The 26395-nt window shown below is 33.8% G+C and overlaps 2 protein-coding genes across 3 annotated transcripts in view; one reads left to right on the top strand and one right to left on the bottom strand.

The window, feature by feature from the left end:
- The window catches only part of MIPOL1 (mirror-image polydactyly 1), a 274962-nt gene extending 250783 nt beyond the window's left edge, over nt 1–24179 (top strand). For both annotated transcript variants that reach the window (XM_045568308.1, XM_045568299.1), the window contains one exon: nt 23430–24179. In XM_045568308.1, the coding sequence (XP_045424264.1) occupies nt 23430–23496 (67 nt within the window). In that variant the 3' untranslated portion in view covers nt 23497–24179. The remainder of the gene's footprint in view (nt 1–23429) is intronic.
- On the bottom strand, nt 3365–4547 carry LOC123649987 (non-histone chromosomal protein HMG-17-like). The gene has a single exon (XM_045568345.1). It carries the CDS (start codon nt 4444–4446, stop codon nt 4174–4176), a length of 273 nt encoding a protein of 90 aa, XP_045424301.1. The 5' UTR covers nt 4447–4547; the 3' UTR covers nt 3365–4173.
- Nucleotides 24180–26395: the final 2216 nt, after the last annotated feature.

Below are 26395 nucleotides of genomic sequence, written 5' to 3'. Positions count from 1 at the left end.
TTTTAACCAGACAAATATATAATTTGAAACCATAATTTCATGTTATATTAATACTTTGTTTCAGGACAAAAAAATTTTGCCTTTGTGATTTATATTAGTTTGATTATGCTATATAACAAATTACCCCAAAATTTAGTGGCTTAAAACAACTTTATTATTTCAGTTTCTGAGGGTCAGGAGTTATAGGGCAGCTTAGCTGGGTCTCTGGGTCTGAGTCTCTCACAAGACTGCAGTCATCTCGAGGCCTAATTGGGACCTTCAGATGACTCACATTGTTGTTGTCAGGATTCAGTTCCTCATAGGCTGTTAGACTAAGGCCTCAGTTCCTCACACACTTAAGGCCTACCGTACCGGGTTCTTTGCTGTGTGGCCCTCTTCGTACAGCATCTCACAACATGGCAGCTGGCTTCATCAGCATGAACAAGCAAAAGGATAAGAGAGAGAGAGAGAGAAAGCTAGCAGAAAGGAAGTTGCAGTCTTTTGTAACCTAATCACAGAAATGACATCTCATCACTTTTGCCACATTCTGTTCAGTAGAAGCAAATCCTTAGGTCTAGTCCGTGCTAAAGAAGGGATTACACAATGGTGTAAATACAGGGAGGCGGGAATCAGTGGGAGCCATGTCAGAAGCTGCCTCCCACAAAGTTTTTAAAAAATTAAGTTACATTTATTAGGCCTTCGGTAGCTGAAAATTGGTAGTCCATGAGACATTCAGTTAATCATACTGTTTTATGAGCGGTGACAGTAGTGGGCAAATGCATGATCACAACCTGACTTTAGGATGCCATCACAATTCTCTGAAAATCTACAAGATCCTGTCTAACAAAACTAAAGGTCATGGTAGGGTCAAAGCTTCTAAAGAAACCAAAGCTTGAGCCAGAATTAAGTACCAAGAATCATGCATATTCAGAAACTAATAGATTATGAACAGGGCAGTTAGCAGGATTTGTCTGTAGTGCTGTCAGTTCTGGCCAAGTTCCTACTTATAAATTTGAATTTTAAAATTCAAAGTTCTTCTAGCTTTGAAGAATTTAATTTTCAAAGTGCTGTTAGGAAGAATTTAATTTTTGCCTTTTTCAAATCAAGATGAATACAGAGAAAATCTGAGTCAAAAACTAAGCCAGCCTTACTAGTAAAAATGAAAAAAATAAAATAATGGGAAAAAAGTACTCAACTGTGGTGAATGTAAGAGAGCTAGCTGGCTTATAGTATTTGATTGTATGCTGATGTGTAGCAATTTTATTGGTACTTCAGATGTTGATATTGACGCTGTTGAATATAAGCATAGTTTTTTTTTAATTCAGTAGCAATGGAAATTCAGTAAAAATGTAAGTAATCAAATATAAGTATTTAAACACTGAAGCTTATTTTAAAAGGACAAAAGTGTAATCATTAACATGAAAGATTACCAAAAAATTTGAAATAAAATGAGCATGATTATTGCCACAAATGTCAGTAAATGGACAGTTGTTAAAATATTTTGGTAAGGCAGAGCACAGTGGCTCATGCCTATAATCCTAGCATATTGGGAGGCCCAAGCAAGAGGATCACTTGAGGCCAGGAGTTTGAGACCAGCCTGGGCAACATAGTGAGACTACGCCTGAAGTTCTGACTCGAGGGAATAGGGGGTGGGGGGCGGGGATGGGTGTATACCTACATGATGAGTGTGATGTACACTGTGTAGGGCATGGACACGCTTGAAGCTCAGACTCGGAGGAATGGGTGGGCATGGGCAATATATATAACCTGAACTTTTGTGCCCCCATAATAAGCTGAAATAAAAATATATATATATATATATATATATATTAGTGAAATAAGAAAAGAGTTTTAAGTAATGATACAAGTTTAATAGAGAGTAGTGCCCGCTCTGTTTTCCCCCAGTGTATTAAGGGGTTACAAATGTTTTTGTTACATGGATAGTTTTTATACTTCTTAAGTCAGGACTGCTAGTGTGCCCATCATCCAAATAGTGTTCATTGTATCTGTTAGGTAGGTTTTTACCCCTCTCTTTGCCCTCCCCCTTTCTTGATTTCCAATGACATTTACTTCTTTCTGTGCACATGTGTGGCCATAGTTTAGTTCCAAATTATTGTAGAGTACATGTGTTGTTTGTTTTTCCATTCATGAGAAATTTCACTTAGGACAATGGTCTCTGTTTCCATCCAAATTGCTGCAAAAGACATTAGTTCATTCCTTTTTATGTCTGAGTAGCACTCCATGGAGTATATATACACTACATTTTGGCCTTCCTTTTTTAAAGTACCTTGAATTATCTGAAGTTACTTAGAAAATTCTTTGAAACTTATTTCTCCTGCACTCCAGTTCAATTATTATTGTAATCAAGTATGTGCTATGCACCAAGCAATGAGTTAGACACCAGGAATTAGTGGTAAATAAAATACAAGGCAGCAGCACGTGATACTACTGAGCTTACAGTCTAGCAAGGGATACTGACAAGTAAACAGTAATCATAATAAGGGAAGTATATAGTACTGTGGAGACACTTAGAAAGGATACCTGTCTCAGACGTAGGTGAGTTAGGGAAGGTGTTATAATTGTGAAAAACCTGTGTTCCATTGACTCTTTGGGTTGTGTTGCTAGGAGTCTTGCTTACTTATTAGAGTATGTTGTAAAAAAGGGTCTAAAATTGAAGATTCAACCCCCTTAGAAAACATGATTTTAAAATATTGTATTTGCTGTAGCATATATACAATATTGATCACCTACTAAAGAAATAACAACACAGAACCTAATCAGATCCATACTCCTCATTTAAAGCCCTCAGGGCTATATGTATTTCAGAATTCAGAATTTTTCAAATCTTATAGAAGATGTATGGTATACATTCTCTTTATTATGTAACACCTTCAGTTTTTCCAGGGAAGCACCCCACAGTCAAATATATGAATATTTCTGCAGTGAGATATATAAATTGTCACCCTAAATCAGATCAAATTTTGTTGCTATGTGAGCTTGCAGCAAAATTACAAAAATATTTTTAGTTTTTCAGAGCTTTCTGAATTTGAAATTATATATTAAAGGATTATGAATATAGCCTACTTGATAGTTAGACCTGATAAATTAACAATAAAGATACCCAATGAAGATTTTATGTTATTTTTGTGCTATATCAATCATTGAGATTAAGGGGAAAGATCTCACTCAGTTAAATCTATTCCTCTGTGATTACTATCCCTTAGTGATGGAGAAAATCAATTGGAGAAAGTAGGGGATATTCCTAATGGCTTCTTTACCATAGTATTTCTAAGAGATTATGGCATATCAAAAGTTATTGAAGTTATATGAACAGAAGAATCACAGAAAATGTGATAAATATTTTAAGTATTTTTTTTTTCCAAGCCAAACTGTATCCAGCTTTATTAAAGATACTTTTCATAAACAATCATGGTATTTCAGGCAGGACATGGGCAGACAATCGTTAACAGTATACAACAACTTTCAAACTCCTTTCTTCAATGGTCTACCAAAATCAGAAAGCCACTATAAAATCCAATGAAGTCTTCATTTGATGTTCTGAACGGGGAAAGTTTAGAGTGAGGGTTGACATTTCACATTTAGCATGTTGTTTAACAACTTTTCACAAGCCGACCCTGACTTTCAGGAAATGAAATGAAAATGACAGAATTTATCTGAAGATCCACAACCTACAAATGGAACTGCTGCTCTTTTGAGGGGCACCATCTCAGTGGTGCCACTGGAAAGTCCAGATCACCCAACATACTGGTAAGCAATTATTGGAGGTCAGGCCCCAAGAGGTGTCTGGGTTTAAGGGAGTTAAGACTATGCTGAAGGCAGAGAGGGAGAATAGGACATAAAAACAAATTAGTTTTTCCATACCACAAGGCATTTGTGCCAAGGTGGCTATGTGTCAACGTCAGGGAATCCCTCCTCCTGAGAGCCAAGAGGAAGTCTCTCAAAACTAGAAGGGAAAGGTGTTTTCCCCATATGGATCTAGCTTTGGAGACATTCTATTAGTGACATATGCCCCCTTCCCCCCAAAGACAACAATGAAGTGTTCTGCGTGCTAACAACATAGCTTAAAAAAAAAAAAGTAAAACAAAATTCTGCATTTTTATAAAACTTGATAAAAAATAGTATTTCAAACTGTACAGTCACCAGAAGTACACAGTTATCAAAAATGTACACACTTCACTTGGCATCTCCAGCACCTTCAGCTTTCTGTGCCTGGTCTGTTTTGGCGTCTCCGTTTTCTGCAGGGTTATTCCCCTCCTTGCCAGCGTCAGCTTTTCCCTTTTTCCCTTTGGGTACCTTCTCTCCCTTCTTTGCAGGGGCCTTTTTAGGCTTGGGCTCTGGCTTTGGAGGAGCAGGTTTAGCAGACAACCTCGCGGATCTTCTCTGTGGTTCGTCCTTTGCCTTGGCTTCATCTCCTTTAGCATCCCCTTCAGCCTTTCTCTTGGGCATGGTGGCGACGGCGGCGGGACATAGGCGCTGGCCACAGGGATGCAGCGGCGCGTGGGCTTTGGTCGGTCCGGGGGTCGTTGTCGCTTCCTCTTCTTCACACTGCTCCAAGTATTATTTTTAATAACTTGATTAAATATTAGCCTGTCCAGCCTATGTCAAGCCTCTCATCAGGGTGATTCTGTATATGCTGTTACAGAATACCAATTGATGTAGTAACTTGACAAAGTAGGCTGAATTTATCATGAGGGATTTGTTACAACTTTTTATATTTCAACATTTTCCCAAAACTTCATCCCATTGTTGTTAAAGTTTTTTTTTCTAGAATCTTACAAATCAGTTAGGTTTTATTTTTAGTGAAATGCATAACCAACTAGTAGTTGGGTTAAATGAAAAGAAATGTCAACTGCCACTCATTAAAGGTTTTTTTGAGAGATTTCCAGAGATTTTCTCTGAAAGAGATGTAGTTTTGTTACAGACTCTAGCTAGTTTTTGAGAGATGGGCCACTAAAGAAAAGGACAAAATATAGACACACTTAAAATTATTGTAGAGCCTCAAGTTCTCATTGAAACTCAAATGAAAGCTGTTTTGACCTGTCCCCACAACTTCTTTCTTTACAATTTGGTGAATATAATCACTGTTTTAAGGAAAGCATTTTGCCTATTCATGAATATAAATTTACACTGATATGTCCAAGAAAGATAAAGGCAAATGTGTGTATCTTGATAGTGCTTTAAAAAAAATTAACTTTGAAATTTTGGTCTCTTCAAAACTATCATCTTTCTTAAGGACTTTCTACACTATAAACACTGATTATTAATTTCTACCCAATATAAAATATTATAAAATATAATTTGAATCTTAAAAATTACACTATACATATATCTTTTGTAAAATAGAGTGCAAATTCTCTGTGAAAAGAATTTAGTTTTTTAATTTGCTGTTATAAACAATGCTATAAATGAGCAGCCTTCCTTAAACATATTTTTTTGTACAATGCTTTTGATAGATCTGTAGGATAAGTTCCCAGAAATGAACAATTTAAGGTTCAAAAAAATGTGTGCTTTTCTAATTTTGATAAAAATTGCCAAATTATTCTTTTAAAAAGTTATATCACTACCTAATAATCTGTTAGAATGTACATATCACCAAGAATGCATCACTATTTAATAAACTGTTAACCTTCCAGTCTGATAGGTAAAAAATTGTATCTCTCAGCCAGGCATGGTGGCTCACATCTGTAATCCTAGCACTCAGGGAGGCCGAGGAGGGAAGATTGCTTGAGGTCAGGAGTTCAAGACCAGCCTAAGCAAGAGTCAGGCCTCATCTCTACAAAAAATAGAAAAATTAACCCGGTGTGGTGGTGCATACCTGTAGTCCCAGTTACTTGGGAGACTGAGGCAGAAGGATTGCTTGAGGCCAGGAGTTTGAGGTTGCTGTGAGCTAGACTGATACCACAGCACTCTAGCCCATGTGATAGAGACTCTTTATCAAAAAAAAAAAATTGTATCTCATTTTTAGTATGCATTTCCTTAGGAATTACACTAAGCATTTTTTAGTATTTTTATTGGCAATATATTTTTTGTTTTTATGTGAACTGCCTACTTACTACCTTTTCCCATTTTTGTATTAGACTGCTAATCAATTTTTATTGATTTGTAAGAACTCTTTGAATAGTAAATAAATTAGCTTTTTTATTATATGTACTGTAAATAGTTTTTCCTATTTACAGTTTTGCTTATTTTTTTAACAGAGAAGTTTTTTTTTCTCTTTTACAGTGTCAGGTTTATTTGTTAAATTGTGGTATTTTATGATAACTGATGCAGTTGCCTTCTTTGAGTTCCTTATTTGAGGTTATTAATATTTATTTATGATTACCTAGAAAAATCATTAGAACTATTTTTAAACTTAGTCTTTGTGTACTTTTTTTCTTTTAAACAAAGTTGTTTTTACTAATTAAAAGTCCAGTGGGTAATAGTTTTCATAGTTTTATACTAGTTCAGATTTGTTTATCTTATCAAATAAGCTGTTTAGTCATAGTTCTTCAGCCATAAATCTTCTCTTCCAAAGCAAATATCCTTCAAGGATAGAATAAACAGGATGAAAACACTATGAGAGGTTTAAACCTTTAGATGCTAGATCGGCTTCATTGAGATATGGGAGATTAAAGGAAATCACTTGACATAGCCTTGACTGTATAAGGAACTCTGTCTCTTTCAATTCAAATAATTTTTTAAAATATTGTTAACTACTTAATTAGCAAAAGTGTAGGACCTGGATTTATGATGTTTAAAAACAATAAAATAAGTAGTTCTTCCATCTTTATGTAATATATGTCCCCTCAATTTATCTTTTGGGAGAAATTTCTATCTATTTTTTTTTAATTTCAGAATATTATAGGGGTACAAATGTTTTGGTTACATATATTGCCCTTGCCCTGCCCGAGTCAGAGCTACAAGCGTACCCATCCCCCAGACAGTGTGCACCACACCCATAGGAAATTTCTAGCTATTAAGAAGTAAAATTGTGAAATCTGCATAATATATATACATGATATAAACTTTATAGCCATGCTACCACATGTAACTTGTAAGCTTCATTCTCTCTGTCAGGCTCATAAGATCCCCAAACCCATGGAGAGTTCAGCAAAAAATAAGTGACAGTGGGAAGAGAAAAAAATGTTGTACTTTTCTCTTTTCACTTTAGTAGTTACACACATGTGTTCATCTTGATCTAGAAAAATATTAAATATCTTTTTGATAGACTAAACATTTAGAAAATGCTTATTTTATCCATTATATATATTTTTTATAAATTACTAGGGCAACACACATTAATTTTAGAAAAATTTTTAAATATAGCTAAGCAACGTGTCTTTACAAAATGTTTTCGTACAATACATACAATTTTATAATCTGATTGTTTCACTTAACATATTATGAACAACTTTATATGTCATTATCTTTTATATATAAAGAATAAATAATTTAAATGGCTTTAAATCTATTGCATAGCTATATTATAATTTAACTAATTGTGTTTTCAAATACCACTGCAGTGAACATACTTGTAGCACATAGTCACACATATCTGCAATTATTACAAAGGACACAAATTCCTGGAAGTGGAATTGTTAAGTTAAAGAATATTTAGAATTATTAGAAAAAGTTTCTATCAATTAGAAAAACAATTAAGCTAGTTTTGAGATACCCTTGAGAAAGTACAGACTTTTAACTCCCTTCAAGTGTCTGGAAAAGAGAGAAATATGTTGCTGGTTTTTTATAGTATATAGATAATATTTTATCTTGCCTTCTAATTATAAAATACATTATCATAAATATTTTCCATGCTAAGAATAACCTAAATTGTGAAAGCTACATGTCTAAAGATGTCTAGCAATAGCTAGAATTTAATTTGGATTTACTTCTTATGGTACAACTACTGAGAAACTTTGCATTCAAAATTTCTATACTTTTTAAATATGTCTTTTTTATAACTTTCAAAGACCTTGGTACATAATAGAAAATAATGATGTGAAGCTGGAAAAGGAGGAATGTATTTCCCATCAAAGCGCTGCACTATAAGTAGATTGAGAAAGTTTAGACAGGTGTTAATAGCTTCTTTGAGAATGGTAAGTCATCCTCTGTTCTCAGTAAGCACGTCAAAATAGAGGACCAGTGCTTTTGACTGGTTCATGTAACTGATTTAAATCATTGGGTGTATGAATATAGCATTAGAAGCACTAGTCCTATGGAAACTTTTTGACAAAAAAGTGACAATTATGAAGAAGATTAATTCTTTTAACTTGTTCTTTACAGTTGACAACACCTTTACTCGCCATTTTGCGATAAGCATTAATGCAAAAATTTCTTGTTAGTCTGACTGCTTCCTTTAAATTTTAAAAATTTAAAATATTTTATCGCTTTTTGAAAAGATATTGGGTTTTACTGGAAAATGTGGACTAGTGTAGGGAAAAGAAATGCAACAAATTTGATTTGATTTCCATCTTTGTTACTGTTGTTACAAGATACAGAGAAAGACAATTCATCCCAAAAAATTGTTTCATATACTTAGCACTGTATTAAATTTGATGGAATATATGAAAAGTTTTCCATACCTCCTTTGACCACAAGAAGTTTATAACATTGGTATTTAGTTGTTTTCCAAATACTGCTGCAGTAAACATACTTGTAGCTAAATATTTGAAGAGGGCACAAGTTCCTGCAAGTGGAATTGTTAAATTAAAGAGTATCTACTATCTTGTAATGTATATAATGCTATTAATATATTAATATATTTTTCCTCATTTACTATTTCATAGAATAAAATGGTACTGAATAATCTGTTAGTTGTTCAGTGCAGGTAATACAGAGAGAAGAAAGGCTTCAAGGAAATAGAACTTGGCCCCCTGTAGAATGGGTAGAATATGAATAAGCAGAAAAGAAAGAAAAGAGGGTAATGTAAAGGAGAGAAGCAGCATATGAAGCAAAGGTACAGAGTGAATATAATCTATGAGAAGAGACATACAGATGTCAGTCTGGCAGGAGCAAGGTTAGGCTGAATTACTGAGAGCCTTCAAAAGTATGCAAAGGCACTTAGATTTCATGCAGTAGGAAATAGGAAGCCACTGTAGAGTTCTTAAGGCAGCAATGATTACTTCATAAAAATAGCATGTTAGGAACATAAATCTCTCACTTAGAATTAGAAGATTAACTGAAGCAGGTTGGTGTGAGAGGTAAGAGTACCAGCTAAGAAGCAATCATAATAATATGATAAGATAGACAAATGATGTGCTGGTGTAGGCTGGTAGCAGTGCAGATAGGAGGTAGGAATTCACATTAGAAACACTATACGGAAAATATGATTTGGTGACCAAAGAGATATGATGGGTAAAGAAGTCAGTATTTTAAGGTTTTCTGCCTAAGAAATAGTAACAACACAGTGCCATTAATAGAATGTCTTTAGTTCAGTTCTAAGAACTAATTTCATTTTCTTTCTGTGTAACCCTAACTTACAAATTTATGAGAAAAAATATTAAGTTGAGTTTGAGAAAAGTACTGCCAGGTGGCAGATATAAAATTCATCAAAATTGGCTTCCAGAACCTGAACAGCAAAAGAAGGGAAGGGCTTCTAAGGATTCTTCTCTGGAAATAATAGAAATACCCATGAGAATTTCTTTGCACTGAGAGCAATTTAGATTATATAACCCCATTTCCCAAATAATTAAACTCTTTCTATGGAGTCTAGTGCTAAAAATGAGAATGTCCAAAAGTTATTCTGAATGATAAAGATTATTCTTAAGAGCTGTATCTCAAGCCATTCAAAGATAGGCCAAATGTCAAGACTGCAGTTTGAGGTGTCATTCTTCAAAAAGCAATATGTAACTCCTCTACTGGGCAAACAGCAGATCAGTTTCTGAGGTGATGTCATTCAGATTGGGAAGAATTATCTGAACCAGACTGGTGTGTGAATATTTAAAAGTTCAGATATAAGCAGCTAAAAGCAGCATGAAGAAAGAATTTTACTAATTATTTTGTTTAAAAAGACACAGGATGAGGATGGGCTATTAACAAAGATTTACAGTAACTATTCATTGATGTTATCTAGGTGATTTCTTCAAAAGAAGTATTTCTACCAAATTTAGGCAACAAAACACATACCAGAAGAAGTAGACACTGCATATGTCCCAAACCTAAACTAATCTAAGGAAAAATAACAATAAATCCCAATTTTTACATATCATGGTTTGTATAGTTTTTGAAAATCCTTGAGAATTTTATCAGGAGGCAGGTTAGAGGCTATTCTCTTCACACACATGTGGGAATTGCTCTATCAATTAAGATTAAAAAATAGTTTTCATTGGCCTTACAGAACATCCTCTAGGACTTTGTAATCATAATCTTTACAAATACATGAGGTCTTATTTATTATCTTTGCTACCAATTTTAAGGTCATTTCTAAAATATAAAGATCTATATATATTGTTGACAGCACAAATACAGTAAGTCTAAAAAAATATGAAAAAATCCATCTCTGTGAATAAATCACTCACTGCAAATAAATTTGAATATAAGTATAATTCACATATAAGATCACTGTAACTCAGTCCCTGATGCAGTTTGCTAAATAGTGTCCTGTTTGAAAGAGTTAGTGTGTCCCTGTGTTACTAATTTACTACCAAAGAATAATGTAGGTACTGAGAATAAAGCCCATTAATCCTTAATACTAGCACTTTAACACATAAAAGAAAGATGTGTGTGATTTAATTTCAAGTCATCTATGGTGCTTGAAAAGTATTAACTGTGAAGTGAATGGATATTAAAGAATGAAAATTACATTTACAAGTGGCATATAAAAATCAGGAATCAGAAAAATGCAACTCAGTCACAAATGCTAGTCTTTCTATGTGTTTTGAATTTCTTGTCTATAAAGTACAAAAAATAGTGTATATGTTTGGAATACATACTATTTTTGAGATAAATGAAAATATAAACATGTACCACTTTTCTACATACGTGGTATAGGCCTTTATAACATTTTTCCTTTTATATGTTGCTGTGATGGCAATTCTAACTAAATAAAGTATTTTCTATGGTGAATATGTATCACAAAAACTTCAAAACAGTCTGGCTTTTCATGGTTGTTACTTACTAAATTTTCATATTTTAGAAAGATGATCTCTCATATTTATATAAAAAAATTAGGACTCTATAAAATATCTAAGTCTGATAACATGCCATTTTAAACTGCCAGGAAGAAGCAATGACTACCTAAAAGTCTAATAATACCATGAATAAAATTATACTTAAAATTTCTATTTATTGTATATTAAAATATATAATAAATTTCCATTTATTGAAACCAAAGAGCGATTTTGTACAGGAGAAAGACTTTGAGGCCAATATAATTGAGCAGTTGAGCAGTTTTTAAAACCATATTTAAGAAGAAAATAACTTATCACTCTTAATTTTTAACAAGAGACACTCTAAAATAGTGAAACTGTGATGTTTATAAGACAATGATATAATTAATAAACAGTCCATTTCAGGCTAAAAGAAATAAAGGTCCTCTCTGTGCCTTCAGATGTAACTTAAGCAATAATTCATATGGGTTGTCCTAGAAGCTGGGGAGTAGGGGAAAGACACAAATAGACATTTAAAAAGTTTTGAATGGAATAGTTAAAATGCCAAGGTTGACCTGGTTATCTATTTTTTTTCCTACATTCTGTTACATGCCTGCTTATTTTTGACTCTCATGCTTCTCTCATAGATGATGCATAAGCAGTCCACATCCATGGCAACTTCATTCCTTTGTATATTTTTTTTCTCCTGGTAAATTATGAAGTCAAAAAGAAGAGCTGAAGATACTGGCTTTTGAAATCAGTAATTCATTGTTGTACATTAGCTAAATCCTTCTGTTACAAAAAGGCTAACCTTAACTTAGTTCTCACTTCAGGTGAAATTTTATCTAACTTCTTTCTCATCAAGCCCCCCAAACTCTCTCCATTTAAAGTGGGAGAAATCTGTTCTTTTCAGATAACTGCTCTATCATTTAATGTTCTTCTACAAAGGCCAGTGACTAAATAAAATATTTATTACAAATCTTCACATCAAGTAATTGACTTTTTTCTTGAAATGTACTTTTACAGGGGTCATCATCAAAGTTTCCATCCATTATTTTAGAATTAGGAATGTAAATGAAATTGCTCCTGTTCCCAGTATATGTAGGTGTTACATTTGTTGATAAACGATATCTTATTCATTTCTGAGAACCTATTGGACTAGTTATCAGGTATACAGTTTGAACAAAATATACATTGTCCCTACCCTCATGGAGCCTCAAGGGCTTGTTATTGGTGTTGAGTTTTCTTGAGACTCTTACATATGATTTAAATATCCTCTGATATTGAAGGAGCCCAATAAAATTGCCGCTTGATCTTAATTTATTCTATTATCTCAATCACCTTCTAATGTTAAGTTAGGGGCTTAAACAAAATAACTCCATTATCTCCTGTTAAGTACTCTCCTAATAGTATCATCCACTGCACTATTGCTGCTGTAGACTAATTGGAATCCAGGGACAATCTAGACATTGAACTTAAAAAGTCTTAATTAAGCCCTGAGTAAAATTATGCCAAAGTTATTATTTTAAAATCCAAAACTTGAAATGAAATTATCTTAGAGATACTATTAATATAAAGAAGGAAGTATAGCTTTAATCCTTCTCCATGTCCTAATCTTTAAATAGGGTGAAACAAAGTAAGGAATGCAAAGTTTTGTATATTTTGATTGTTATATATCTAACTTTTATGTTTTTATTCATCTAAATAGATATTAGCCGATATTATGATTGATCGGTGAGCTTCATTTTTCAAGGTTACATAAAAGATAGTAAATGTTAGTCTATGTTTTTTTAATATAGGTAACTTTTCAGTGCCTTGCCTACTTTGGATATTAGTGACATTGAAAAAAGAATGTCTTTAATGTAGGCACAGTTGAATATACATATACTAAATTTTTTCTATATTCTATTTGATGATAAATCCAAGTTTCTTGCTTAATTTCAAGGTAGAAACAACTTCCTAGTGTTAATATAAATCTAAAAGTGAAGCTTAATGAAGCCTGGTAAATAAAATGACACAGGGATTGTAAGATCTGAGTACAGTTTATTCCTACTTTCTCACTATTTACCTGTGTAACACGCATACTTGTCCACAATACTTAAAACCTTAGAAGCACTTGAAAAAGGTATAATCTGAAGGTCACTATATTATAACTTGCTATGGCTGAATATTCCTTTTATGGTCCATCTTTACAGGAAACTTTGTATTTGTAAAAAGACTTCATATGACATTTATCTACAGTAGAAATTCCAAAAAATCTGTGCAGAACACTACTTAGAAAGTATCATTATTCACAAAATAAGTACTTAAGAAATATTTCTAAATGAATGAATGATAGTGTTTATATAATTACATATCTGAGGAGCTAGATTAATGTATCCATATTATTTCTTTGTGTCCTTTATTCCAGTAACTCTTAATATCTTTTAACACATAAAAATGATTTGGGGGATTGATTTAGATTTGATTAATGGTAGAAATCAACAAACTAATAAATGGTTAGTAATAATACTTTAAAACTTAATATTGTTGGCTGCATTTCCCAACTTTTTCTTGTTTTTCTCCTTTTTTCATACATGTAGATCCAGCCAATAATAACAGTTGACAGTAAATAGTGATAATCTTATATGTAGACAAAGACAATAGTCACATCCCTGGAATCATTTGAGAGAAAATGTAAATCCCAAAATATATCTATTTTGATACTTATCAATTGATACTTGAAGTTTCTCCATCAGAGCTTTATAGATTTAAGTTAAAGCTTTATACCATAATAAAATAAAGATACACTTTTTTTGCCTCACATAACGTTATCATAAAGTTTAAGACCATTGTTAAGCATCATTGAGAGGAGAATTTGATGGAAACTGAGAGAAGTATCTTTGGAGTATATTTCTACTCAGCATTGGGTTTTTGTCTTTTGAGGATTTTTTCCCCTCTCTCTAGAATTCTCTGTTACTATTGAAATTCCACTTTAATAATAATCATTACCAAATTATTTTAAGCCTCACTCTTTGAAAAATGAAGGTAAACTTTCCAGTTTCACAGTTCTGTCCCAGGACTAGCCCAAACAAATGTTACTTTGACCATTTGACATGAGGTATAGGGAAGACGTGGCCCAAAGTCATGTTAAGAACCATAAGAATTTGTAAACTTTATTTTCTAAGTATCATCTTTTGTTTGGGATAGTGGGGGTTGTGAAGACTTCGTATACTTAATTTACCAACATAGATTTGGGAGTCAAAAGCTAGATTCAGAAGGCAATGCTTTTGCTAAAGTTAGGCTTTTTTCCTGAAATGTATTTAAACAAAACTCAGGTATCTACTCTGCTTTAATTTACGTAGGCACTAAATTTACCAATATTTCAGTACTGATGAAAATTCTCAAGTCTCATGACAGTTACAAGATAATGGAGAGATCTGGACACAGTAGATCAAGTAGGTTAGTAAGAGGGCCTTTTTTACTGCATTCTTTGGTTTCTACTTAATCTTAAAGATCTTGATATGAGGATTAACAGAGAGAAGAGCACTTGATTCTAATTGTTATGATATATCTATGAGAACTTTCAATGTCGCATTAACTAGGCTAAGATTTTTAATCCAATCTTTTGTCAAGAAAGACATTAAAAATTTTTCCCTGACCATTTATTTACATTGGTAATATTTTCCAAGAAATATGACTGACTCCAGTATTGCTGTCTTGCTGACTTGCTCATCATGTAAATACATCTGGGCTAGTTTACTTGAGAATGAGATACCACATAAAGAGGGAGTCCTAGCCATTCTGGACCAGTCGGGACAGTCAGGACCTATTGGCAGGCCTATGACCACCCAGCCCTGGTTGACTATGGCTGCTTGAATGATTCCAGGCAAGGCTCGCAGAGGAACTGGCCAGGAAAGCCAACCCCAAATTGACATGATTAAATAAAATGGCTGTTGTTTTAAGTCACTAACTTTTGGATTCTTTATTCTGATACAGCAATATCAATTGTATGTATCAAAAAAAGGAGAAGCTTATCTTGGCTGTGCCGGTAAAGCAGGCTAGAGTATTGGTGAGTGTGAAACACTTGCTCTAAAGCTAGTAGGAAAAATAGAAGCTTTAAGAAAGAAGGGAGATATAAGTCCCATTTTCCTTTGAAGTGATCAGATTTATTTTATATAGGGCTCAGTGTTTTTAAAGACACTAGAGCATGCACAGAAAGCAAGAAAAAAATAAAACACAGTAAAGACATAACTCTCTTAACATTTTGACAATACCTCACATACGAAATCAAGTAGGTTTAAAGGGTAAGTCTAGGCAGATAGGTAGAGGATCCAAGGAAGCAGATTTTCTATTAAGATAAGGAAAAATTTTCTATAGTATTATTTAACTCATTCTTTCTACTTCTATCTTCACTTTTTCACTTAAAAACTCTTTCTTCAGTCTTTTTCCAACATGAATAGTCATTCTTCCTTTCTCTTCTCAACTCTGTTTTTTCTCATTTGATAGTCCCTTATTTCTTTGTGTACTTTTGTGAGCGTATATGTGTATGTTCATATTTCTATGGCCATGTCTTTACATATTCATGAGTACATTTGTATATGTACATTTTTATGTTAATTGTGTGTATCTTAGTGTGTATATGTATCTTTCAGTTGTGGCTAAAACTGAGCAAATTTTTTATTTCATTAGTTACAATTTCTGCATGGGGGAGTAGGTAAGCCCCATCAGTTACCTATCCTATTCCATACATCTCTGTACTTCTCTCCCTGTCTTTCCCTCCTTCTTTTCTCCTCTGATCTCGGCTCTTTTCGATCTGCCTTCTGGAACCTTCTTTCCATTGTTACTGTCTTGTGTCTGTCCACAACTTCTTCACTGAATGCGTCACACTTACATTTTACCTGAAACTTGAATTTACCAAGGATGCTTTTTTCCCAGCAGCCCACTAGACACTAGTGTTTCTCCCATACTCCATATAATAGGAGGGAGAGTTTTTCTGATTCCCCTTCAGTACTTTCACACCTTCTGCATTCATGTAAAAACCTTTCCTCCTTTGAGGTTTATATCATCCATTTTTATCACTCTCTATCCTCTTCTTCAGTGATTTCTATGATCTCCTGATCAATACCAATCATTTAATGTCAGTTTTAGGCATCTGGTTCAGTGTCTTCCTCTCTGCCCCAACCTCCGCATTCATGCTAAGAAACTTCAATATCTATGTCAGTAATCTGTCTTATTCATTTACCTCTTGAATGCTAGTGACCTTTACCTCTTCTCCACTTCAGCTGATCACTCTGGATCTTGTTATCACTCAGAAATTCTGTATCTGATATCCTGAGCTCAAAGTTGCCTCTGTGACAACAACCACAGTCTTATCCTAACTACTCTTACTTTTTAGCCTGAACTCAAATCAAGACATCCAGTCCCTTGCTTCTTCCATTTTCTGCCTAGACTAACAGCCCTTTATAGACTTGCTTGCTTCTCTAACCTGGATTCTCTAACCTCTAGTCTGGATTCTAGGTTTAATCACTTTCTGCCCAGGACACTCAGTCTCCTTATATGCTGTATTTCCTAACTCACTGCCCTGTAAGTCAAAAACTGAATTACTTTTGTAATCCACTTTCCCTATACCTACCCCTAAAGTGTAGGGCTAATGGGGGAAAAATTATATTACTATCATGGTCAGTATCTTCTACAAAATTGTAGTGTCTAGCTATAGCTGAGTCATCAATCCCACCTAGTAATTCTTTTACATATCCCTGGTCACCTCCATTTCTTGTCCTGTTAAACCTTCACTATTCTCTTACAGCCTTTTCCTCACCCTATTCTTTCAGCAGAGAACCTTGCTTCCTACTCCATGGGGAAAATTGAATCTAACAGACATAAGTTCTGTCAATTCTTTCCTCCACACATACAAAATTATTCACAGATGTATTCTTCCTGCCTCTTTCCCTTTAGGTCCCAAGGAAAAGTCATATTTTCAAGGATAATCCTACAAGTTGTGCTTATGATCCCATCCTCAGAGGCCCTGTTTAAAAAGCCATCATCTTCCTTATACTTTAGTATCTTTCTATAGTCTCCTTTTCCACAATCCATAAATATAGTCACATCTTCCACTTTTTAAAAAACTCCCTTGGCCATCCATCCCCCATAATTACAACCTTCTTTACTTTCTAGCCAAGCTCTTGTAAAACAGCATATACTTCACTTTTTCACATTGCATTCATACTTTATCCCACTTTTATCATTACCATTAAAATTGCACTGAGAAAAGGTTATCATTTCTTAACTGCCAAATCACGTGGCCACTTTTCACTTTGATCTTATTTAACCACTTAACCCTGTTGATCATTCCCTTCTTGAAGTTCTCTTCCCTGGATTCTGTGACAGTACCTACTCTTGGTCCATCTTTTACTTCTCTGACCATTCTTTCTCAAATTCTTTTGCCAATTTCCTTCCTTTGTACATTTGGTTTCATTTTGATTCTATCCTCTTCCCACCTCCCTTTTTCTTTTTTATTTCTCTCTCTAAACATGTCCATCCACTCCCATGGCTTCAGTTGCAGCATAGAGTAAGACCTAGTCATGGTCTACCTGTCTAGCCCCATTTCCTGCCATCCTCCACCTTACTTTGTTGTGCTCTGAAATACTACTGGTAGTACATGACACACATCAAGCTTTTCATACCTCTCTGTCTTCACACGTTATTTTCTCTGCCTGGAATGCTCATCCTTGCCCTGTCTCCATTCCTACCTTTCTTGGGGTGACTGTCCTCCTCATCCTCCAATACTTAACTCAGGCATCATCAGGAATCCTTTACAGGCCTTTCCTCTCCTTCTATGCCCACTTTAGATTCTGTTTAATACCTGTATTTATCCTTTTTTATAGCATTTACCAATAACTTATTGGAGTTATCCAGATAAAGACCTACTCACCTACCTTATTGCTTCTTATGAGCAAGGACCATGTCCTGTTCTTTGAATAATCAATGCCTAGAACAATACCTGGCATATAGGAATTACTCAACAAATTTTTGTTGATTGAACTGAAGTCTACCTAAAAATCTCTCTTTAACACAAAGTCTTATATCCAGGTACCCACTTATCCTCAGCCTCACTTATATGTCCTACTGACACCTCAAATATATATGCATCAGACTGAACTCATCCTCACACACACATACTCCCCAGCGAATATCTGCCGTTCTTCCCCTCCACTGTCTCAGTTAGGGCATCACTATCTATCTACCTAATCACCAAAACCAGACATCCAGGAATCAACCTTCTTCCCAATACCCCTCACCCAATTCTACCCTCAAAAGTCCCTAAGTCCTTTTGATACTATATCCTAAATGTTTTTTAAATCCATCCTCTTCTTTTCATCTGCATTGCTGCAGCTCTAATTTGGGCCTTCAACTCTTATTACAATTTTTTTATTGTGATAAAATATTCATAACAAAATTTATCATTTTAAACATTTTTAATTTAATTTTTATTGTTTTACTTTTATTTATTTATTTATTTTTCTTGAGACAGGGTCTCACTCTGTCACCCCAGCTAGAGTGCAGTGGCACAATCATATGTCACTGCAACCTCAAACTCCTAGGATCAAGCAATCCTCCTGCCTCAGCCTCCCAAGTACCTGGGACTATAGGTGCACACCACTGTGCCTGGCTAAGTTTTTTATTTTTTGTAGAGGCAGGGTCTTAACTATGTTGCCCACGTCTTGAACTCCTGACCCCAAGTGGTCGTTCTGCCTCAGCCACCCAAGGCATGAGCCACCATGCCTGGCCCATTTTAACTATTTTTAAGTGTATAGTTTAGTCGCAGTAAGTACATCACACTGTTGTGCTCAGTAGGATTTTTTTAGTAAGGACCTATCTGGTCTTTTTACCTATAGGCTAGCTACATTCTTACCAGTGTGATCTTTCTAAAATGTAAATGATGTTACTAGATAAGTTAAGACCCTTTTATTTCTCTACATTAGTGGTTTCATCACAAAATTTTCAGAGGTCTAAGCTGAAGTGAGGGGAAAAAAATACAGTGTACCAAGTTTTTCTAAATATTTTCAGTTTACATGATTGAGTGAGTGAATGAATGAATGAATGCCAACATTAATCAAGATAAGAAATACTGAAACATACATGGGATGTAAAATAGTAAGTTTTATTTTAGATATGCTGAGTATCATGTGCCCATGAGGTATAAGGAAGAGGAGGTGTCTTAAAGGCAGTTGGATATGTGAGTCTGAAATTCAGAAGAAAATTTGGAGGAGTGAGTCTGAATTTGGAAATCACGAGCGTTTAAATGACATCAAGTGAACAAATAACATCTCTTGAGGAAAGTAGGAAAAGCATAAAGAAAAGATGGTAAAAATAAGTTAACATTTAAAAGACCAGCAAAAGAAGGACAGCCATAGTGGTAAAAGAAAAACAATTATATTTGAAATCTTCTCACCTTTCTGCCATGATTGAAAGAAGACAAGATCTTTGATATTAATGGCCACACATAGGTGCAGCATTTTTAGTTGCTTTGTCTCCTCCATGATTATTGTCCATGTCTTTTGAGTTTCCCTGGTTCTTTCTATTCTTTCTCCTTGAAAACAAACCAAAAAAAGCTAAACAGGTTTGATGGAACAATTTTATTGCCTAAATAATAGGAATGCTTTTTCTGACGAAAAAAATTGTGTAGCCAATAAGAATTCTCTTACTCTGACATTGACAAATGCAAAAATCATTTTCAAAAATGGAATCTGAAAAAATGAAAATAACAAAAAAAGGAAATAAAAATGGAATCTACAGTGAATTATTTACTTTGGTACAATTCAATTAATAATGAGAAATTTGCTCACTTTTCACTCCTTTCTGTCCCTTTGCAATAAAATTATCTAGTCAATAAGAGTAATTCAAGCACATGATAATTCAGAAATAAGCCTTAGAAGTCATGGTATTTCTGGAAGCAGTATGGCACATTGGAGAGATCAGGGATGTGGTACTTAGACCTAGCATCACACCCCAGTTCCAAAACCCACTAGTTGTGTGGCTCTGATCAAATTACCCTCTATATGCTTTGGTTTTGTCATCTAATGATAATACCTACTCCATAGAGAGTTATAATGGAAATTAAATACGTGCATAAATGACTTCTCATAGTTACTGGCATATAGTCAATACTCATCAAATATTACTTGCCTTTCAAAATATCCCACAATATTCATTAAGAATGAGAAATGGCTGGGTGCAGTGGTGTGCATCTGTAGTCCCACCTATTTAGAAGGCTGAGGCAGAAAGATTCCTTGAGCCTAGTTGTTCAAGGTCAAGGCCAGCCTGGGTGACATAGCAAGACCTCATTTCCAAAAAAAAAAGGTGAAAAATGGAAGTAAATTAAGAAAATTGATAAATAACTTATAGTTCATTTACCTGATGGAAAACTATCATTCCATTATAGTATGTACATATTATATAATTACATACAAAATATGAAAATAATGTTAATTTTAAAAATAGGATTTCTGTCTAAAAATAACTATAAATACATTTTCAAGTTTATATAGAAATTGTATTATAGCAAATAATAGATTATAACTACTATGTGCTAATTATGTACAATGACATGAATTTACTTTTTTATAATATGTTGTTACTAAAATAGCAGGTGAAATATACCAGGAAATACTTTCCCAATTTGAAGAAGTTGAGGAAAAATTTTTAATGACACTACTGAGACAAATAATTCATTAACCTATAATGTAAAATCTGTAGGTCTCTGGTAACCCAAACCCTAATGGGAATAGCTCTGAACTAAAAACAAGGAAACCAGGCCCCAGTTTGTCACTGTTGTGTCTCAGAACCTTGTATAAGAGTTTACTTGTCTGTGCTTCAGTTTCTTCATATTTAAAATGGAGAAATCCTAATCCTACCTCTAGCCCTTATCCTATTTCATGAAGCCCTTGGGAAGATATCATTGAGTAATATGTAAAGCAGTTGGAGCCTCTTTTAGTGAGCTACATAATTTTTTAAAGGATATTATTGATTTGGACGGTAAAGAATAGCCTGCAGGCAAATCCTGCAAGGTGCTTCAACAGACCCACACATCTACTTTCCTGTTGGCACAGTCCATGTTTGGCAGGTGTATTCCATTCCTTACAGGAAGGAATAGGTGCTTCATTGTGTTGCAGAAGTTAGTAAGCTTTTACAAAACTAAGTAATTGACATTTTTCTCATTTCTGAGATCAAATTTTCATAAATCATTCAACCTGGATAAACTGAGAATGTGGTTGATCTAGTAATTGTTGAAATGTAGTGGCGACATTGCAAAACATGATATCTAAGTATTTCCTCCTAATCTCTTACCATAGCAAAATTTAAGAGTTCTAAATGGAAAGATGTCCTAATGTATAAAAAGGAAACAAAAGTAAGGTGAACCAGTCTATAAAGGAGAAGCCAAAAGAAGCACAACACATTCATCCCAGTAATTTAGGATTCCATTGAGTTTGAATTTGTAGCAATAATAATAATAACTATACAAAGTAGAGCTTTACTTTTATGAGGAAAAACCATTTTTACTAGTTAGTAGTGTAAATGATATTATGGGGGAGGGATATATGTAACCAACTTGAAAGCATGTATTCTGATTTTAACAGTGTACGAAGGAAGAGAAATGCTATTAGTGGCTTGTCTAGATTTCTGCTGGGAACCATTTATTAACAATTATTTTAAATTACTATCGGATTTTAACAATAAACTTAAAATCTCATAGTATAGTTCTGTAATTCATACTAACGTTTTTCTTCCCCCCTCATCCATAATTCAAGTTAATGAAACTTTGTCTTAAAGGATTCATGTAGTTCCATGAATCATAATATTCAGAGTGTATAAGATAGCACTAGTTTTTGTCACTATGGAAAGTCCAACTAATGTAGACTAATCTGTGAATGCAGTGAATTTTCCAGGAATCCTCTAGTTTAGGTATTTATACCACTAGACTGTTATAGTAGATGTATAATATTTATATATAATTTACAGTTGATAAATTTGTAGTAATAAACCTAGACAAAATTTGTCTTTATGCTAAGATTGTTACTGTCTTTCTTAAAGCAAAGATTTTTAATGTACTGAATTATTTTGTTTCATTTTCCTGGTTTTTGTTAACAGCATTTTTAATACGTGCAGAATCATGCAATAAACTTGAACTAGTTTTCAGTGTTGTATGCAGTTGATTTTTTCATTCCTTCCTGAAATTCCCAAATAGTCTCAACCAGTGTGTATAGCACTAAGAATACCCTCATTCCTTTAGTGTCTAGCTCTGTGCTGTGTTTATTTGCGAAGGACCCTCATGCATGGATCCATATAAATGAGGCAAACTGTGGAGCAGACTAGACTATGTCACTTACCAGCCTTTGAGGAGAGAAGATTGTGTATATGAAAACTACTGGGCATGATTTTCACTTATAAGGAAGATTTCTTTGTGTGTAACCATCAAGCAAGATTTTTGAGGTTTTATGCTTTCAGTAAAGAAAATACAAGAAAACCAATTAGTGGTCTGATTCCATCATCTTTTGTCAAACAGAACTCTCACTGATCCACATGAATGTGATCTCCCACCCATGGAATAACTTAAAAACACTGCAGAATGGACTTCTGAACTTTTGACTCGATTTTCAGTTTAATTGGTAGGTTTTTAATCAGCTAAAAAAAATCAATTTTCTTTGAATAAAAAAGCTATATTAGTAATTCCTAGCATATTTATACTACTCAAAAATAGAAACTTGTTGTAGAACAGGAAGTCTGATTTTATTAGTGTCAAATCATTTTTTTATATTTAAATTATTTCCGGGCTACAGGGACATGAAATTTTTCTCACCTAGCCATTTAATGCCTGGCTTTATTTTCTTCAGCTGACTCTATGAGAAAGAAAGGAATATAATGCATAAGAGTTGTACAGTATACCAACCAATGTGTCACTTATTTAGCTAAGTAACAGGTATAAAATTGCTGTTACTTCTGTGTTGAAATATGTACTTCTCCTAGGTAAAAATGAATTTGAAACTCTTCTACACTTAGTAAGTCATCCTGTCATTACAGTAAGTGATTCATTCACAACCTTAATACCAAAAGGTAAGTGTATTGAATTGAGTATTATATATACTTCATGTGGCATCTAATGCTGACATAATCCAAGGATCTAGGGTAAAGTTTGCGGTGTTGCTATTTCTTTAACCTTAAACATTTGGCATTCTGCACCAGTATGCCTTGTCTCTTGACGTGACTGTGAGGACTGTTGGTGACAGGCAAATACTGTCCATTTTCAGCCAAAACATTATTGACAATAATTGCACTTTTTATTTTCTTTTTCTCCCTTTCCCACCCTCCCCCACCCCAACTTAGGTTAGAAAGGCTGGTGGACGTCCTGAGGAAAAAGGTTGGAACAGGGACCATGAGGACAGTGATCTGACTGAAAAAACGACAGTCTGGAGAAGAGCTCACATCTGGTGACCAGGCTGCTTCATTCAACACTGTGTAAACACTGAAGCCTTAACTTAGCAAACAGTTGTTAGAAGTGGGACACTCCAACCACATTCCAAGCCGAGATAAAATCAAATCACAAATGTTTAACCACTTTGCTGCTGACTTGAGTTATTTATCCAAATATATTAACTAAAGATTTTTAGCAATGGATAGCTATAAGGTTGCAGCTTATTTTGTAACTATTTTATATCTCAATGTCTTTAATATAAATTTTTTTACTGAGAGACCATTGTAGAAACATGGAAAAGTTGGTTAGGATCATATCCTCACATGTGGCCCTTTCTGAATCAAAGTGCAGCAAAGTAAATATTGTCTAAGCCTTAATCCACTATGTTAGGTCAAAACTTCAAATACATGCATTTTTCAATATAGAGTATATTTCTGAACTGATAAGAGCAGCTCAGACATAAGAGTGTATAGTCTTCCTTCAATGTGTGTATGTAATCTTTGTTAGCGTTAAAGAATATTTAGTAGAGATGCCATGAATTAAATGTATAATTTGCTTTAATAAGAGTTTGGTACCTTAAATTTACATTCATCAAGGCATGATTTTTGTTTCACTACAAATAACTCAAACTGTTTTCAATAAAAAGAGGAGATTGTTAATGTTTACTTATAAATTCATATTTTTTAAGGTTGGGTCTAGATAATTATCTAAACTGTACTCAAGCTATAGAAATTGCCGACTCTTTGTCTAATAGGCTAAGACACTTTTGGCTTGCAAATTAGCATGTACCAGTATGTCTCTGTCCTAAAAGGCAGGAGACCATCAAACCTGTTAAGTATTCTTATTGACTATCTTTTTTAGATTACCATTTGAATTTTTGTTGTGGAGGAGGGGAATCCAATATATATACCAAAAAAATTATAATGTAGAAATAGAAAGACTTAGAAAAAAGTAAATCTGCAACTTGGTTCATGTTACCTACTTTTTATTTTATTTAAAAGATGAAATAGTTACAGCATAGCAGTCATTTCTAATCATACAAAGTTATGAATAGAACTGAGATTTTATATAATTGGCTATAAGAAAAATACCTTCATTTTTTTTTAGCTTGAACAGATGAGAGGCCAATAGAAAATGACTGTGCCTCAAACAGGATGAAATAGACAAGACAATTGAGCTAACTTAACCTACCGTTACCTATTTTCAGGGTAAGTATATTCAGGACAATTTATTGTACCATTCTTTCATATGCCACCAGAGATTATTCATTTGAATTTTTTTTACTATGCAGGAAAATTTAGGGTGCTTTATCATAGAGGACACAAGAATCACAATGCTAAGAAACCCTATTTCATCCTTGTTAAATCTGTATTCATTAAATTAACTGGAAGTTAGAATCATCCCATTGCATTCATATTTAGAATTTACTCATACTGCCTGCTTTTAATGATTTTTTTAAAACTATGAGAATTAGAAAATAAGAAACAACAGAGGTTAAAAATAAACTAACTGGATTTGCTCTATAGTCCTAAAGAGAATTACAGCTTTTCATAGAAGAGTGACAATGTAAATGCAGAAATTTGTAATAATTTGGTCATGCATGCAGTCTTGTCACTTGGCTCTAACTAAAACCCATAACAGGTCCTTATGTGAAGACACGGTGCCTTTTAAGTCATCTGTGAGGTGCAGGTAAGTAAAGAGAAACAATTCTTGTCACAAAATAGTCCATTCCTGAACCCTCTTAAAATAAATCACAAGCAAACTTGAATTTTCAGGTCAGCCCTAGAGAACAGACTAACTTTTCTTGAGTTATTTTAACTGGGGTTTTAGAAAACACAAAGTGTAGTAGGAAGATATTTTATAATTTGTAAACATCTCTTTCTATACCTAAATGATCCAATTAGAGAAATCCATTTCTATAATTAATATCCAGAACTTTTTTAGAGTATGATAAAGTTAAATTTATAAAACAATTCTAACATTCCCTATTGTTCAGTAGAGGTAATCTCCCCAAAATATCACATCCCCTTGAAAATGAGTTGTCTGCAAAATTACAAATGCATAGTATTACAGACAAATATTAATTAATTTCTTGCACTAAAAGATGTTCAACAACAGTATTCCAAATAATCTTTTTTTTTAATTTTTTTTAAAGACCTGAACTGAGGTAAAGAACATTGATTTTGTTCTTTTTTTTAATTATTCTTATTTCAGCATATTGTAGGAGTACAAAAGTTTAGGTTACGTATATTGCCCTTGCCCCCCCACCCCGCTGAGTCAGAGCTTCAAACGTGGCCATCCCCTAGACAGTGCTTTGTATGAAGGAATAACCTTGCCCACTGAAGATCAATTCTCTATATGTTCAATATTAATGCAACTTTAGAACTATTCCACACTGCTCACAGGTGTTGCTTTGAGTTTGCTTTAAATATTATCAAGTCTAATTCCTACAGTAACATGAGAATTCACTTGTAAAAATAAGTTAGTTCAGAGAAAAAGCTGAAATGATAGTACTAACATTTGTAGCACTTGATGATTTACACATTCCTTTCACATCTTTTTTTATTTGAGCCTATCAACCATATAACAATAAAAATTATTTATCAACCATATAATAATGATGATAATTTTAGTATTACTGTTGTTATTATTATTATTAAATGCTTTCCACAGATGAGGAAACATACAGTGGGTCTTGGAATTTGCCAAGGACTGGCTAGGACTTAGAACTAAGGTCTTATAATTATACTCTATGCAACTATAGCTCTCCAAACTTTGTATAAGAAAAAAAATTTCAAACTAAAGATTTTAACTCTTGCAATTTTTATTATTGTACCGTTTCTTTTATACACATTCATATGAATTCCCTAACAATCAG

This window comes from Lemur catta, chromosome 1 (assembly GCF_020740605.2).
Source record: "Lemur catta isolate mLemCat1 chromosome 1, mLemCat1.pri, whole genome shotgun sequence".
In the NCBI taxonomy this organism is placed as follows: Eukaryota; Metazoa; Chordata; class Mammalia; order Primates; family Lemuridae; genus Lemur; species Lemur catta.
Note: the sequence above shows the minus strand (reverse complement) of the source record. Positions and strands in the feature narration are given on the sequence as shown.